Raw genomic sequence first — 18,491 nt, forward strand, 5'->3', positions numbered from 1 at the left:
TGGAGATTTCTAAACCTGATGTGATGAAACTGATCTCCTGTGCTAATGGACAGTGTGTTGTTCTCAGCGCAGAGGAAATAGATGTGAAAGAGTAGTCAGGAAGCAGGACACACTCTGTGCACACGCCTCACGTCAACCGGCTGAAGCTTGATGTCATTTGAAACAATCAAGACAAGAAGTGGAGCGTGAACATAATGCATTTATAAAGAGGAGTGTCTATCTTTTATACCTTAAAATGTGGTTAAATCATACTTGGATATGCATGTTTGTGACTGCATGATAGTCCAGTGCGTAAATGGCATATGAATAGTATGTGTATACAGATTCTTTATTCTGAGTGCATTCTTTGGGCAGTCTCTTGTGATTCAATTGTGCCATACTTTTGCTTCAAATCTGATTAAAATGATTATTTTTGTGTGTACAGCATGGCTGTGAATGTGACAAACAAAATTTGAATAGACAAATATTGGACAAGAATGGTACAAAATGCAAAAACAAATGCAGTGGTCATAACCCAGAAAAAAAGGTCATGTTATTTGCAAACAAGGACATTTTTGCCAAAACCAAAAAGCAAGAAACTCTGAACCCTGAAACACATGAGACTTCCCAAAGAATGCATACAGACTAAAGGGGCCGTATACACACACTAATCTGAAGGTAATTGCAATAAGAAGATTTAGGAAACAGGAAGCAGGTGCTAGCAACAAATGGGGTAGAAAACCAGGAAGTAAAATAGAAAGCATAAAAAGGAAACCATCTTATAAAGTGTTTTGATACCTTTATATATAAGGATTATTTGGCCAAAAAGACACTTCCCTCTTTTTTATTTGTTTAATTTTCACTATCTATTAAGTAACATTCTGCTAACAATTTAGCAAATTATCCATAGAATATATTATACTGTATATGGGTGAATTCTCAAATCTCACTCGTCAGGATGTGTATGAATTTTGTTTTAACAGCAGCACTTTATAAATCATAATTTCTATAGTAACAGCTAATTCAAACTGATTTAAATAATGATTTTATAAGTTGATATTGTAGTGTTTTTACGCCGGGAAGAATGCTGGAGAGACGAGTGAGCTTATTTGCTACCCAATGCAATGGCTGGGAGTACTTTATTAAGCACACAGCATGAAAGGCATGAGCAGTACCTTCACTCAGGAGCCTACATCCATTTCAGCACTAGCTTGAACTGGAGCACATTTCACACGTCACACACCCCTCACACAAACAGGGCCGAAGCCACCAACCCAAACACCTTTCCCCAACATGGTAAACACACACCGACATTCCCGCAAGGCATGCTGGTCGTCAGCCGCCGCCCCGCCTACGCCACAATATTGTGTTCTCTGTGTTCATTAAACATTTATGGAAGGAGTCACCAGTGTCAGCACTTTGTAACAGTCAGAGGTAAAGTTTTTTTTTTTTTTTAGGAGTTTATACTTTGGAGTTCCTTAGCAAAATAAAATGCCACTTCTTTATTTTTTTGGCCATGTTTACTTAAAAAAGTAAGGGATCAACAGTTTATCGCTGTAACAAAAAAATTTTAAAGTCTGCCATCCTGTAGTTGGCCTTGGAAACTATTGTTTAGTAAAAGGTTTCTCATCCGCCATCTTGAAAATTAGTGCGCAGTACAGAATAAAATCTGTATTTTCTTGAAAATGAGTGAGTATTAGAGGATGAAACACAGCAGTATTTGGACTAGGGGGATAACTAATATACTGTATGTGCCAAGTTTTGCCCAGATCCCTCAAAGTCTGGAAGAGCCTGTAAGGAACATACATACATATGTACATACATTGACTTTTATATATATATATCTAGATAGATGATGTTACTAGTCCAAATACCATATAAGATGATTACTGGTTAAGCACATTCTTTTCTATCTTCAATGCAAAATTTCAAGGAAAATAGCATCTTGCATAATTGTTTTTTCGGTGTAAATCTACAACTAATATTATATGTTCATTAATTATTAAATATTACATTCATTGCAAATTCCTGACATAAAACATATGATAGAACTTTTGTCACATGACCAACCTATTGCATACACAGTGATACATTTTTTTCTTTGTTAATGTATACAATTAATTCACTTTCTTCTTCATCAATATATTTGTCAGTTTCTTATTGTTATAAACACATATATAATAACATTTATTCACTAATGTATCTATTTCTCACACAATGTAGAAGTTACATCAAATCTTGTGGAGATTTGTTCCACTATGTTGCTAGTCCATCTAATCAAATATCTATGAGTGTTTCTGTAGTGAAGAATAAAACACTAAGTGAGCAATTTATAATCACTTATTTCCCTCTGGTGGTCAAAACTAGTGGAACAAAAAGAAAAGCTTAAATTTTATGGTTAAATCTGTGTTGCGGCAGAGTTTTTGCCTCCATCTGGACTTTTGTTTTTCATCATTATTCCCCCTTAATTGGTTAAAACCCAAATGGTAAAGGAAAATTTATCCTTAAACACTGTAACTTTCATATTAAATCGTTTGTGATGTGTTTTATGATTTTTTTGCACTAGTTCAAATAGTGGTGCATTATTTTTTATTATGCCTGTTAGAAGATCGGGGCTCTGTGGTACAGTATGCATACTGTAGCACTTTCGCTATACTGTTTGACATGAGGAAAAAAAACTGAACTTAAACATAACAGATAAGATCACGATTTTGCTGTTGGGTCTTAAAAATAAAAAAAGCTTTATTTCTTATTGACAATTAGGATTGTATTTAATATAAAACAAAACTTTTGTAATGTAATGTCTACTTACAGTATTTTTAGAAAATATCTTTTGTGGCTCTGATTTGGCTGTGAGATTAGTTGATTTGTGGTGTGTTATACAGTGGGGAAAATAATTATTTAATCCCCTGTAGATTTTGTAGAAAGATTTTGTAGAAATGAAGGGTCTATAATTTTCAACCATAGGTTTCTTTTATAGGATAGGGACGAAAAATCGCATACTACAAATGTTGGAAATTGATTTGCATTTCAATTAGGAAAATAAATCTTTGATCCCAAAGTAAAACATTACTTACTTAGTGGAGAAACGCATGTTGGCAAACAAGAGGTAAGACATTTCTTGTAGTTGGTTACCAGGTTTGGTCCACTCTTCTTCATAGATCCTCTCTAAATCCTTAAGGTTCCTTGTCTGTCATTTGGCACCTCTGTTCACTCGTTTCAGCTCTCTCAATTAATTTTCTATAGGATTAAGGCCTGAAGACTGGCCATTTCATGATCTTAATGTACTTATTCTTGAGCCACTTCTTTATTGCCTCGGCAGTATGTTTTGGGTCTTTGTCATGCTGGAAGACCCATCATTAGGAGGTTCTCATCCAAGATCTTACAATACATGCCTCCATCCATTGACCCATTAATGTGGCAAAGTCAGTCTGTACCTTTAGCAGAGAACAGCCCCAAAGCATGATGTTTCTACCTTGTTTGACTGTATATGCTTGACTGTAGGGATGATTTTCTTAGGGTCATAGTCAGTATTTTTTCTTCTCCAAACACAACAAGTAGAATTGATGCCAAAGGATTTTTCCAATCCTTCTCTGTTCATTGGCAAACTTTAGCAAGTGTGCACATGTGCCTTCTTGAGGAGGGGGACCTCGCAAAGGATTTCCATTCATGACGGCGTATGGTTATACCAATGGTTTGTTTGGTGATTGTGGTCCCAACATGGTGGTGAAGTTTAAATGGAAGATAGAGATTCTGTGGATAGGTGTCTTTTATGTACACATAATAAATTGTTGATAGAAGCACTTTCTTGAAATAATCTGTATACCACATGAGCACATAACCAGTCTGTGGGAGTCAGAATTATTGTTGGTTGGTGGGGAATTAAATACTTATATTACTTACTGAAATGCAATTCAACTACATTTATTTATATAGTGTGTTTTTATCTCTGAATTTTAAAAAAATTTATATTCTGTCTCTATCCTTTACAATACACCTATAATTAAAACTCTTCACTCATTGTGGTTAAGATTTTAGACAGAGAATCCTAGACCTCATGCTTTTGGACATAGCTGTTCTTGGCAAAGCACTCATCCTGAATTCTGACACCCTAAGTCTTCTTACATTTACTAAAGGTAAATAGCTGGTCCTGGTAGTGCACTCACACTGACCTCTCTATTGTCCAACTGAATGATCGAAGAGCAGTACATCAGCTCTTTATAAGAATAGTACATAGTAACACATAACACAGGACATAGTGAAAAAAGTGGTTATATATAAACACAATATGTTATTTTCTAAAACTTAAAAAGAACCAAGGATTATTCAGCATACTCTGCAGAGATACAAGAAGATCTTTGGTGGGAATTAAACTGACTCAGTAAACTGTCTCAGCTCTTCCACAACCTAAACCTAAATCTTCATGAGGATGGCAGCAGCTTGAAAGTCTGGTAGAAATGAGACTGGTGGAATCAGAGTTGTCAGTGCAATTAAAGATCCTGCTACTGCAGTATCAGGTCTGGCGATGTTCACCTCTGATGAACCAGTGGGTTGTTGACGGTTATCAAGCCTGGCCAGGAATTGATCCTGGTCCCCGGAGGTGCAAGGCGACATTTCCAACCACTACAACACCGTGCCAGCAAGCAATAAGTCTACCTCACTAAAAAAGAAAATGTGATAGGCGTGCTAAATGAAATCCAGAGTGACTCAGATTTCAATTAATGAAAGACACAGTGCATACATACATCTTATGGTCTGAGGTGAAAATATGCACTGCACACCCACTCTGGAGCTCCTATGGAGCTGAGAATTTATGGCCATAAATTATGCAGTTATTATGAGATTTTGCACCCACCTGGTACACCTATAAATGGCAATGCATTAATTCATTGATTTATAAATTCTTTAATATAACTTGTAGGCTAAATGAAAATTATAACATTAAAATGAGCACGAACTTCTGAGAGGCCGAACAAAAATTAAATGGGTGCATTAATTCTAAAACAATAGGGGAATGATGTTATGAATAAATGATATACAGTGGGTCTAAAAAAGACTCACCGTGCCTTATTTTAAACACATGTTGTTGCTTTAAAGCTTGAAATTGGGACAGTCACAGTTTTCATTTTATACAGCTGTATTTACTCTGTGTAACATTTAACATTAAAATAAAAGACATATCAGCTTGTTAGAAAAAAAAATCATTGATTTGGAAAAGAACTGTTTCTGTCAAAAACTTTATCTGTCTTCATTTCAGGCTGCAAAGTAACAGAATGGGATTACTTTAAGGAAGTGATTCTTTTCTTTACCCACTGTATGTTAAAAGCAGACTATATAGAACTTATGTTGAGCCAAATAATGTAATTTATTCAAATAAACATTGCTGGGTGCTGTGACGTGATTTGGCACATAACTGCTCATAACGTCTCTTCTGCTTAACGTTTTTCGTTTCGTTAATGGCACAGACTTAAGGTAAGAATGGTTTAGGTATCACTCAAAATGGAGTTCTGACCCATATACAGAGAAAACCTTTCTTCAATTTATATAGACTGCCAAACACGGTTTACTTTTATTTCACTTCGTGTCGATGTAAGCTCTTTGTTGATCTTTCCGCTGTTCTAAGATGGCGGCAGTGCTACCACAGCGGCATCTAGAGGCGGTGGCCGGAAAAACACCAGTGTGTGGTCTCACAGTGCTGGAGCGCAGTTTAGGTGTCCTGAGAAATCGCCGGAATAAAAATCTCGGGTCCTTCAGGCTGATTGTAGCATTGAAACCCAGAGCTGTCAGTTTAAAACGGTTTCCATTCATTGTTCCTGGTTTCTCCTGAAGCGGATTTCAGGAATTCTTTTCCATCATGTTCGAGGAGGCTAGCGAGGTGTTTGACAACATGCTGAAATCGGCCTTTCCGCTGACGATTATCGTGTTTTTGCCCGCAGTGTTGATCCTGGTGTCTCCGCTCCCGGCTGAAGCGGCTCATGAGTTCACGGTGTACCGCATGCAGCAGTATGACCTACAGGGGCAGAACTACGGTACAGACGTCCTCTTAACCCCGGAGAACACATCCGTCTCGTTTAAATTTGTTAAAATATCGTAAGGAACGCGGGTGCGATAGGTTCAGTCACCGTGTGTGTGGGTCATCTCTTTATAAAATACACTAACTTACAGAAAAGCCCGCTTGTTATTTAAATGCTAGCTATGCTAGCCGTTAGCTGCTGCTATCTGACTAGCAGTGGGACAATATTTAGGTTTATATTTACTAATAACAATAAAAGTTGCTTTTTGACCGAAAATGCATCGGTCTAATAATGTCCTTGTGATGTCAATTTCACACACTGTCGTACACAAGCATAGGGGGACGCATAAATACTGGCACCCTTCAACTCACCAAATCCTGGTTGCCTCTGCCAGAAGGTTAATATATGGTTTTAAATGTAATATTGATAAGAGAAAGCCTTAAAACATGCATTCAAATCTGTGCAACGGTTGTGGCACGGCTCTGTCCCTGGGGTTTGAAGTACATAACAGTTCAGATGTTCTGTATGTCCCAAAGGAGGTCCAAGAAATTCTAGAAATGTCTCTAACCTGGTCTGACATTGTAAAGTAGAATTTTTTTGTGCTTTCATTCATTAAGGAGGCAATAAGTTTGCAGATGACTACATGCGATCATAAGGTTATTATGCATTTTCTCACCGATGTGATCCTGTACTCTGTTCGCAGGATCAAGGAACGCGATTTTGAACACTGAAGCCCGTACGGTGGAGGCCGAGGTGCTAAGCCGTCGCTGCGTGATGATGCGACTGTCTGATTTCTCCTACGAGAAATACCAAAAGGCTCTCCGGCAGTCTGCGGGGGCTGTCGTCATCATCCTCCCCAAGAACATGTCCACAATGCCTCAGGACATTGTGCAAGTAAAAGCCCACAATCGACACCACATCACCTGTGTTCGAAGACTTAAACAGTAAACATTTGCATTTTTGCTGTTGCATTATGTCTTTCTTTTTTTTTTTTTTATATTCCGTAGCAGTTCATGGAGCTGGAACCGGAGCTGATGGCCACAGAGACCATCGTTCCTGTTTACTTTGCTCTGGAGGATGATGAACTGCTTTCTATTTACACCCAGACGCAGGTGTCCTCTGCTTCACAGGGCTCCTCCTCTGCAGCTGAAGGTATGTCAGTATGGTGAGCTGTTGAACTCTGGATTTTGATTGGTCAGAAGGTGTTTAATTTTCTATAACAGCAGCTCTGCAACTGCAAAATTCTTCTTTCTTTTTTCTTTGTTTTTTCTTCTTGCCTTCTTTCACTTCTTTCTCTTCCTTTTTAACATCTTTTTTATTTCACTTCTTTGTAGTTTTCATCTTCTGTCTTTTTTCCTATATTACTTTTTTTTTCTTCCTCTTCTTGTTTTTCCTATTTTGCTGTTCCTCCTGACTTTTTTCCTTTTCTTCTTCTTATTCCTCCTCTTCCATGCATTTTTTTATTTCCCTTGAAAGCTCACATTGTTCACACAACACAAACTACACTGCAGGATCCACAACTTGGCCTTAATTTCTGGTGTGAATCATTTAATCTTTTTTTTTAAATTATTTTTCGTGCAGTGCTCCTGCACTCTGCCACTGCAAATGGCTTTCAGATGGTGACGAGTGGAGCTCAGAGCAAAGCTGTGAGTGACTGGGCCATCACTAGTATTGAGGTGAGCTCGCTTCTTTAGCGGTATACAGGGCCAGAATCTTGATCATTCATATTGGTGGTTAAATTAGGCCTTAATAAAAATCACATTAGGTGGGACCTCTGGTATTGGTTCGGGATTTAATATTGAGTCAGGCCGGGTTGTTTTAATGCTTATGATTGTTGATGTCATCGTTACAACGCTGGTCTTGCTCATGGTTTTCAGGGTAAATTAGCAGGAGCAGGAGGAGAAGATCTGCCCACTATTGTTCTTGTGGCCCACTACGATTCTTTTGGAGTGGCTCCGGTGAGGAATTCTGCGGTTATATATGTAGTGATGTGTTCTCAATGATGACATAGATTCTTAACAATAATGAGCTGCTTGTTTCATAAACCACATTTAGTCCCTATAAAACAATAACATAACATTTTAGTTTGTTTTTTTAAAAAAAAGTTTCCCCACACATCAGCAACTTTGTACATGATGTATAGTATATAACATAATGCCTATTGTTCTAATTAGTGTGTGTGTGTGTGATGATAGTGGTTGTCGTACGGTGCTGACTCTAACGGCAGTGGTGTGACCGTGCTCCTGGAGCTGGCTCGACTTTTCTCCAGACTCTACTCTCACAAACGGACTCATGCCGGGTAGAAAAATTTGTGCATTTGTTTAGGAAATGAAATGTGATCTGAAATATGCTTTTAGATTCTCATGTGTAAACAGGCTTGCTTGGTTTTATAGGTACAACTTGCTCTTTTTCCTGTCTGGCGGAGGAAAGTTTAACTATCAAGGCACTAAACGGTGGTTAGAGGATAATTTGGACCACACAGGTGAATACTGTTTTTCCTTAAATACATTATACCGTGTTCTATTATGAAAAAATTGTTGTTTATTTATTAATCAATGCAAAATGCTATGTCCTGTGTTTATGGTTCTTTCTAATATTGTGAGGTGTTTTTATTTTATTATTATTTTTATTATTTTATATAATCATTACCATAATTTTTAAAATCTTTTTATTAGAATCTAGTCTCCTACAGGATAATGTGGCGTTCGTCTTGTGTTTGGACACACTGGGGCATGGGGACAATCTTTACCTGCACGTGTCTAAACCTCCTAAAGAAGGCACGCCTCAGTACGCTCTGCTCCGAGAGCTGCAAACGGTAAAACACACACACAAAGCTAGCTGCTTGCCTGTGACTTGCAAAAAAAAAAAAAAAAAAAACTTAATTTGTGGACAAGTTTATCTTTTTAATTTGCATATTTTGCATATTGTGTTAACATTGTCGTATACGCTTTATAGAACTTTATTTTATTTATTATTTGGGCGTTGGGACTGCTGTTTGTTTCCAGGCAGATACACTGTTGATTTGTCAGTGAAAGTTCTTATTCAGTTTGGGTTTAATTAGACTTGTGTTATATGACATGTTCTGTGCTCATAATTTGGGAACAAGTGCTAAATTACTTAATTTCCTGTAACTGTTAGCCAGAAAAAACAAAACAAACATTTCCACCATTTCAGGTTTACTACAAATGACCATTTAAGGTTTATATGGTAAAAGGTTCATCTCACATTTTATTGAGAAGAAAAACAAGACTGCTCTTTTAATACGTTTTTGAGTGATAACTCATTCCCAGGTATTAGGGTCTGGAGCTTCTTCTTAAAATGAGAGGCATACAGTAAATATCATGTAGTTGGGCAGAATGACATGAAAGAGGCTCATTTTGTTTTGTTAGTGGTTACCTTCATTTTTATAGTCTGTGTGAGATGATGGAATACTAGAACTGTGATTTTTTTTTTGGTCATTAATAATGCTTGGTTCACATCTTTAAAAAAAAAAAAAAAAAAAAAAGCAGTTTTTCCGTATATGATTGATATGATTTTTGTGGGACAATTCTGCTATAAATTTCATGTTGTAAGTTTTGGGACTTGTTTCGAGCTTTTCAATGTCACATTCACAGAACATGTATTAAGAAGCATAGGTGTGCGAATGCTATTTCATTTTCTAATAACATAATTTTCCCAGTACAGAGTAACACTTTCATTGGCAGGCGCTACACATCTTCTTTAAAAGACATACAAAAAATTTTTATAAATGGACAAGTTGTGTCTTAATGTGAACAAAGACCTTGGGCCATGGAAACATTGTGTACATGATTTTAAACTAAAACAAATCCCAATCATCATTGAGATTGCTATATTTCTCTTGTCAGGTTGTATCTCAGCAGTACCCAGAGCTGAAGTTCTCCATGGTGCATAAGAAGATTAATCTGGCTGACGATACCCTGGCGTGGGAACACGAGCGCTTTGGGATTCGCCGCCTTCCTGCCTTCACGCTCTCGCACCTAGAGAGCCACCGCAGCTCCACGCGAAACTCCATCATGGACCTTCGGTCAGTGATGGTCTCTTTGACAGCTTGCTAATCTTTTTCCCTGTTTAATGAGCTAATGTGTGGTGTTTGTGTGTGTGTCTAGGAATCATGTGGACCTTAAGAAACTCAGTAGGAACACTAAACTGATCGCAGAGGCTCTAGCACGAGTGGTTTATAACCTGACTGAGAAGGTGAGAGAACTGTGTTTAAAGATATTTTGTCTGTAATGCATATGTCCACAGCGAATACATGTCATAATGATACACCCTTTCCTAGAGTCTTAAAATATGCCTGGTTCATTAAGGGGAAATAAAAAACCCATAGACTCATTACATTGAGGTCGTCTTTATTTTATTGCCACATAATGTTGCTAAGCCTAGACCTGACCAACTGCAACCCCAGATCAAAACAATGCCGCCAGAGACTTGTCAAGAGGCCAATATGCATGCTGGGTGCATGACTAAAATGTAATCATCACACTCCTCAGACTTCATGTCCTTTGTCCATTGCTCCAAATCGTTTAGCCAAGTCTCAGTCCTCATCCAATACTGTCATCTAGTAGTTGTGATAGTCAAGCACACTTGTCATGAGCTAATCTAGCTAACGTTGCACGTGTGAGATGGTTATCTCGGCACGCTTTACATGTTAAAAGACCCATGACCTACAACTCTTATTTATTTGACTATGTAAACTTATTTAATACAGCCATGCTTCTGTTAAGCCTTTTAACTTTCACATGGGTGTTGGTGTCCATCCTTGATAAAAAAAACAAAACACTTTTTGTGAATTGCTGAGGTCTGCATTTTTTTAATTTGGCCATATTCGTTTGGATACTTGGATTTCAGATGATAGAAAAGGTTTGACGTGTTTTCACCACTTGTTAAAACAGTGCACTTGCGTACATTGCAAATCACGTTCATCTCATTCGTATCCATTTTCTTATACCAAAACCAATTCCACACCACAGACGATGCATTTTTTTTGTCACATGTAAGCAAAGTCACTGCTGCTCACCGTCTTCTTCCATTGTCGAAGTGTATGTGAAGCCAAACACATCAAAAGTGGGACGAAACTGTGGCACCTGATTGAGCCAAATATCTGCGCGGCCCAGTGGACAGCGCAGTGCGACTATCTGGATAGCGCAGAGATGATCTGGTTTATTTGCGCAGCCTAGTGGATCATATCAGACCCGGTGGATCGCGCAGCGCAGACCAACTTTAGCAGCGCCGCTCGAATCACAAACCTGTGCGACCCACTGTTTTTTTTTATTTAAAAACAATTTATTTAAAATGTCAGGACTGTTTAATATTGTTTTCCGCCTTGCCATGCCTGGTTTGTGTCTGCCTGTGCGCATCCCAGCGGGGTAAGATGTATTTTGATGGTCAGCGCGGTCTATTTCTATCAGCGTCGCGCAGGTTTGTGATTCGAGCAGCGCTGCTCAAGTGCGCTGCGTGATCCACCGGGTCTGGATATTTGGTCTGCCCACGCCGGCTCAATCGGGTGCCACAGTTTCGTCCCACTTTATATGTGTTTGGCTTCCCATAGAAGTGAATGTGTATTGCATGGTTACGTGACGTGCAACATCACGTGATCTCAATCGCGATTAAGACGATAGACCAAAATCTCTATCGGTTGACAAATTTCTACCGGTTAACCGTGTCTACTGGTATATCGCCCACCCCTACTTATTTTTTAACCTAAAAAAAAAAACAATTTTTCTGAATAAGTAAAAAATATATATTGTTTCTTTACTCCCCTTTAAAATCCTTTAATGTCCCTACTATGACGTAATGCTCTGTGAAAATGATGTTTCTATTGGAGCAATAATGTTTTTGGTTTTACGAGCACATTAATATAAAACCGATTTTTCAGCTGCACTGTCAAAATGGCTGTTATAGAAAATTTGTCAACTGCTGTGTTCACTCAGAATTCAGAATTTAAAAGCTGTAGTAGGTCGTGATAGGCTGGTGTCAGTGTAAATGAAGGTGAAATTGAACACTGGACTAACAGCATCTTGTGAATCCCACAGGGCACTAACGGAGATCTGGAGATCTTCACAGAGCAGATGGTAAGTTCATGACTCATCTCGTCACCTCATGCATTAAGTGTTTGATTAGCAGTTTGATGATGATGTTTCAGGACACTGAATAACAAATAAGAAGCTGTCACAAAAACTTGAGTCCAAGTTTTTTTTTTTGCTTGCATAGTCAGCTAAAAAAATGTATACACACTTCAGAACAAGAAACGCTTCAATACTTATTATTATTATTATTATTATTAATAATAATAATAATAAAAAAAAATCAATACCTTAATATTTAAATTTGTTATATGTTATATATTGATATATATGGTAATATTATGACAATGATATTTTAATTATTATATTAATATAATATACATCATACAATTTTTTATTTTTTCCTGTGTGGATAAATACTTTTTGGTTGACTCTGTATGTAGTATGCATGGATACATGTATGTATGTATGTGTGTCTGTACAAAATATTTGTGAAAAAAATAATTAGGTGGGATGTAGGACGAGTAATGAAACACATCAAGATGGTTTTAGTTTTTTTTTTTTGTCTCTGTTTGTGCACGCATCACGTAAAAATTATCAAATTAATTTTAATGGGGTTTTCGCTGGTGTATTTGGCCGAGCTTGATATCGACTTTGTTTCATCACAATCGCATGGGAAGATAAGATAAGATATGCTAATTCGAAATTTAAATGGAAAATGCCCTTAATCTAAACTAAACTTACAAAATTTCTTAATATTTTCTTACAATTGTGCAAATCTACTTAATAAACATGATCTCACACTATCATACCGTAACACTTTATGGTAACAAATTTTAGTTTATTCCAAAATTCAACAGATGGTGTTGCACGCTTATGAGTGCAATTAAATTCTACGCAATTCTTCGGACACATCTAGTATGTTCTGTATGTAATTAGAGAGTGTGTGTATTTTAGAGCACTTCAGATAGAAAAAAAGTCAAGTTTTCTAGGAAGAAATAATTATCACATAGATTTAGGGCTGTAGCTATCGAATATTTTAGTAATCGAGTATTCTAACCAAAATTTAATCGAATAAAATTTACTTTTGCTTAATTAAACAGCAATGTAAAATATATAAGAGAAACAATTAATTGATTTTTCTTTTTAGAAAAATCACCTTTTATTTTTTAAATGCATACAGCATTTTATCAAAAATAAATATTGTCATTATTCACAATACAAGGAATAGCATAAAGTTGACCGAGATGAATTAAGTGCACTACAGTGCCATACATTCTTATTTTAAAGCCTTTTCTCAGATGCAAAAACAAAAAAAAAAGTTATTTAAAATGACTAAGCATCAAAAAACTAAGGCACACATTAAATTAAATAATTATACAAAAAGTTGTGGAGCTTAACTTTCAGGACTAAAAGTTTCCAACTTTACAGCTCGGGCATAACATAAGCCTTTACTGACAATTTCTGTCGTTTTCTATTGCTGATTTCTCTTGGCTCGCTGATATTTTTATCGCTCCCTTCCATTTTGCAGCCCGCAACAGACTGCTCCCTCAAATCAATACACAGCTAATGTTTGTGTCTCCTTCCGCTTTGTGGGTGACGTAAGCGCTTCTTCTTTGTCTGTGTTTAGTGGCGGCTTGCATCTGGAAGTGCGCTGTGTCACTCCAAACAAATAATTGTGCCAAAACATAACGCAAAGCTTTTAAAATTATTTTTAAAAAAGCTTTGAGGCAGAAGATTTTGCCTCTATCATTTTTTGTAATCGAATTACTCGAGTTACTCGAGGAATCGTTTAAGCCCTACATAGATATCAGCTGATTATTAAAAGTTTCAGGATCCGAAAAGTAAACAAGGTATCGGTATCGGCACCATTGCTAGTTAAATATGAGTGAAAACATTGTCCAAAATGAACTGAAAGTTCTTACCCCAGATTTTAAAATAGGTTAAAGCACATCTAGCATTTTCAGGGCGTTGGTCTCGGTCATGTGAAGTGGCCAAGCTAAATTCTGTAAGAGCCGAGTCTGTAAGAAAACCAATGTTTGGGATTTGGTTGTGTATGTGATGGCTCATACTGTGTAAAAAGTAATCGAGGACAAGCTCTGCTAGCTCCAGCTATTTTAAAGCACCGACCTTAAGCACCAAGAGGAACAAAACATCCATCTGGAACTGATTAGTTCCATCAGCCCTTGTTCCTATATCAGTTTTTATACCCTCTCATCTATGCGGTTTGACTCACGGTGAGATGCAGTGTTAGGCACCGTGCAACATGTTAATATAAAAAAAAATAAATAAACATGTTTAATTTTTCGCGCAGAAAGATGGAAACGTACTTACAGCGCCAAAAACTTGCTGTGACTCGTGATGAACCGTACTTACGGCCACCGCGCGAAACCGCGCAGGTGAGATAGAGGTATTAGGGGTTTTGCTTTATTAGGGTATACATTTACATTTACATTTAGTCATTTGGCAGACGCTCTTATCCAGAGCGACTTACATTTTTATCTCATTACACATCTGAGCAGTTGAGGGTTAAGGGCCTTGCTCAAGGGCCCAACAGTGGCAACTTGGTGGTTGTGGGGTTTGAACCTGGGATCTTCCGAACCGTAGTCCAACGCCTTAACCACTGAGCTACCCCTGACCCTGGGTATATTGCTGTATTAGAGGTATTAGGTTTTTTTTCTGTCATATTCAAAGGGTGGAGTTTTCCCCCCTTCCTAAAGAAATAGCTTATAGTCATTCAGATAATTCAGACTAATCTAGTGAGCAAATTTACTGGTGATTTCACCATGTTTCATCATACATGTTGTAATTAGCAGGTGCAGGAGGATCAGCTGCTTTCACTGGTCGACTGGTTGACCGCACAGCCTCGGGCCGCCCAGCTGGTGGATAAAGACAGCAGTGTGGTCAGCACCCTGGAGTATTACCTCGGACGCTACCTCAAAGATGTCAAGAGGCATTTTGTTAAGGCTGACAAAAGGTACGTGTAACAGAAACAGCTTGACATAATGGCACAGTTGTGAGTGTTTGTCTGCATATAACTCCCATTAGCTCTCGTACACAACTCAACCCCTAACTTTTGCCCTTAGGGATCCTGAGTTTGTCTTTTATGATCAGTTGAAACAGACGATGAATGCATACAGGTAAATATCCATTTTTCTGGTACCAAATATAACTAGAAATCTTTTTTTTTTTTAATTGTGCTAACTACTTGGTGGGTTTTCACTTTGATTGGCCATGACGGGTAATCGATAGATCAGCCTCCGATATAAACGATTCTCTACCAAGCGCAAAAACCTCTGAGTGGCGCAAAGAGAAACGCACTTTTATGGGATTACGTTATCAAAAATCACATGTTAAAAGCCTGCCTTTTTCTTCAAACCCTGTAAATAAATTGGTCTTATAGCACCCAATTTTTACACACACTTACCCAGTTTTAAAACTTAGACAAAACAAAATTAGTTGAAAATCGTGTGCATTAGAAGCCCCGCATGCCACCGTAAGAAGAAGCACACAGACTTATGAAAACTTGAGTTCAGTCTGAGGCGTGTGAAAATTACTCTATAGCGATGGGAGCTTCACTGCAAGAAAATGCACGCATCATGCATAATGGCCACTGTCCAAGTCTCTGGAGGCAGTGTTGTAATCTAGGTTTGCTTCAGTTGGTCAGGTCTAGGTTTAGCAACTTTGTGGCACTAAAATCAAAATTAATTGACAACCTGCTGACAAGAATTTGTGCGCTGCTGTGAACAAAACTGAAGGTTACTGAATAAAATCTTTTTTTTAAGCCAGACAGTGTATGTCATTATGCTCTAAAGCTAATGTAACTAAATACCACATCAATAAGTGTGAAATTAGCATCTATGGTCACAATCATTATCAAGGATTCTTCTTTCCAAAATTCTTTCAGAGTAAAACCAGCCATCTTTGACCTACTGCTGGCGCTGTGCATTGCTGCGTATCTCGGTGTCGTGTATTTGGCTGTCCAGGTAAGGTGGAAAGAAAGAAGAAAAAAAAACACATACAAACAATGCAGCTTGTCGTAAACTCTTCTGTTCAAATGTGTCAAAGTATAAATTTACAGCTTTACCACTGATGATGTACAAAGTGCTGCCACAGGAGAGTCCTTCCATAAGTATTTCTTAAAAGACTGTCTACATACACTGAAATATCAAGAGCCAATCAGATTGCAACTATTTCTATGTACCATAAGTATCACAACATTCCCTGGGGTCTAAGCAGAGAATTAGACTTGATTAAAAATATATATTATTTTGATCTATTATATATTTTGTACAGTTATGAACTACATTTCTCTTGCAGTGCATTCTGGGTTGCTGTGTCTGTGTAAAGGGGAAAATGAATGTAGATGGAGACATGTTTGAATGGATTGCATAGTGTGGGAGTGCTGTAGTAACCATCCTGTGCTTTGTCCTTGCAGCATTTTGGCGTTCTGTACAGTGTTCTTCGCCGGGTCACAGCACCACGAGTAAAGCAGCATTAAAGCTGCTCCAGCTCATTTCATCCCTGCAATATGAGGGACTCCTGCAGTCCCACCATGGAGCCAAGAGTGTGTCCGTGTTTATTTTTCCCTTTTATGCCTCTTCCTCCATTTTTTTTTTATTTTATTTTTAGGGTGGGGAAAATTCAAAATTTTCCTTGTGTGGTTTTTGTCTGTTTGTCCTCCTCAGGCCAGAGACAGTTTTTTTTCTTTCTTTAATTTCTTTTTTTACAGTCTTCCTTCCTGTCCAACACTGCCTCACACTCCTCTGCCTCAGTCTGAAGCTAGTGAGATCTCTGCCAAGCAATAGTCAGTCATCTTCTCAGGCAGCTAAAGTCAAATGGGCCAAATCACAGCTTAAAGTGTTAACTAGATTAAGAAAGCAGGTCAGTTTGGACGTAACATTTCATTTAATCCTGATTATTTCGTTTAGCAATAGTTAGGACAGAATGATGGATGAGTATATCCTCACACGTCCTGATTTTGCCGAGTGACCAGCTCCGCCCTTATTGACTATGGGACACCAAGGTTAAATTTGATTGGAGGGGGGAAGCAAAGTGGATCATGTGGTCACCTTTTAGTTTTCCACTTTGGTTTCCTTCTTTGCCACAAAAATGGTGCTGTGGGGGGACAGCCCAAGTAACAGTCATTAATTTTCAGCAAGCTGTGCTGATTTCCAGTTAAAATGAAAAAAAAAAAATGTTAATGTTAATATGAAATGGCTGTGACAGGCTACATGGCAAAGCGAACTTTCATATTACGCAAATGAGAAGTGAAGCAATTTGGTACAAGCAGGAGTAGTGGAGGGTTACGTGTTTCTTTTTCTGCTGTAACTTTGAAACCAAAAAATATTATATTCCAACTTGCTGCTCTTAAGACTTCTACTGTTCTACTCCATATTTCAAGTTTTCAGTATGTCAATCTAGCACATTTTACAAAATTGTAAAATAGCTACCATGACACATTAAGCAACAGTAGTACATACAACACTAATTCATACCAGCATTTTATTTTTACAGCACCATTTTTTTATTTAACAAAACATTTAATTTGTGCTCAGGGGGGGGTGTTTTTTTTTTTTTTTTTTTGGCTACCTGGTTTGAGTGGAAATCCCATTCACCTGCTGCTACCAGTGAAACCATGGCACATTTAATTTAACTAAAGACAGCATGTAGCATCTAGTATAGTAATATAGTTTAGTAACTGCAGTTAATCTATAAAGTTATCCAAGGTAACATGCTTTCAACATGTCATGCGCTTACGCTTTTGCAAAAGGTTATTGGGATTTAACCTAGGCTCTGCCCTTGTCAACTTGGGGAACCCTGTCACTCAGCAAAATCATCCATTCATCCTCTGGAGTAAAAATCTAACACTTGATTATGTGATATTACATAACCTGTGTAATACTTTCCCTGTTAATAACTTCATTCTTCTAGCTTTCTATCTTATCTTACATCCACCACTTTGGATAGCCATAACAGTCTGCTGAAGGGAAAGAAACACACTATACCTCGACCTTCTGTTCCTGCTTTCCACTCCACACCAGAGTCATATGTTCGTATCCTTCAGCAAGAGCGAAACACTCACCCTCCCCCCCCCCCCGCTTTAGTTTTTCTGCTGTTATTTATGGAAGCAGATAAAGCTTCACCTTGCACTGATTTTACCTGGTTTCCTTCATTTAGCCGAGATCTAAGGTTTTGTTGGCTGTGTGTGAGCCTATGTACGAAAGCTTTGACACTTGCGGCAAAATTGAAACAATGAGTGAAATGACAGATTAAGGAATAAAGAGTTTTGTTGAAATAGCCCTGTGATATTTTTATTTCCAATGAAAATCAGCAAGATATAAAAAAATATTCTGTCTTCATTATTGGACTGAAATTTTTTAAGTTTATTTCTCAAAATATGGTTCAAGGGGGGAAAAAATCTCAATTCAAAACATTTTTAAGAAATGAATCT

General features: G+C 37.7%; 1 protein-coding gene across 3 annotated transcripts; it reads left to right on the forward strand.

Annotated features, from left to right (window-relative positions):
* The first annotated feature begins 5,734 nt into the window (after positions 1-5,734).
* ncln (nicalin) lies at positions 5,735-18,337 on the forward strand. Of its 3 annotated transcripts, none has more exons than XM_053513196.1 (15): positions 5,735-6,008; positions 6,697-6,887; positions 7,001-7,145; positions 7,575-7,669; positions 7,871-7,951; positions 8,189-8,292; positions 8,387-8,475; positions 8,669-8,808; positions 9,860-10,038; positions 10,121-10,208; positions 12,047-12,085; positions 14,851-15,014; positions 15,124-15,177; positions 15,945-16,023; positions 16,476-18,337. In XM_053513196.1, exons 1-15 carry the CDS (start codon positions 5,834-5,836, stop codon positions 16,536-16,538), a joined length of 1,686 nt encoding a protein of 561 aa, XP_053369171.1. In that variant the 5' UTR covers positions 5,735-5,833; the 3' UTR covers positions 16,539-18,337. The 3 variants fall into 3 exon arrangements, with proteins under 3 accessions (XP_053369171.1, XP_053369172.1, XP_053369173.1); XM_053513197.1 differs by having other exon boundaries at positions 14,854-15,014; XM_053513198.1 differs by having other exon boundaries at positions 7,004-7,145.
* Positions 18,338-18,491: the final 154 nt, after the last annotated feature.

This window comes from Clarias gariepinus, chromosome 15 (genome assembly GCF_024256425.1).
Source record: "Clarias gariepinus isolate MV-2021 ecotype Netherlands chromosome 15, CGAR_prim_01v2, whole genome shotgun sequence".
In the NCBI taxonomy this organism is placed as follows: Eukaryota; Metazoa; Chordata; class Actinopteri; order Siluriformes; family Clariidae; genus Clarias; species Clarias gariepinus.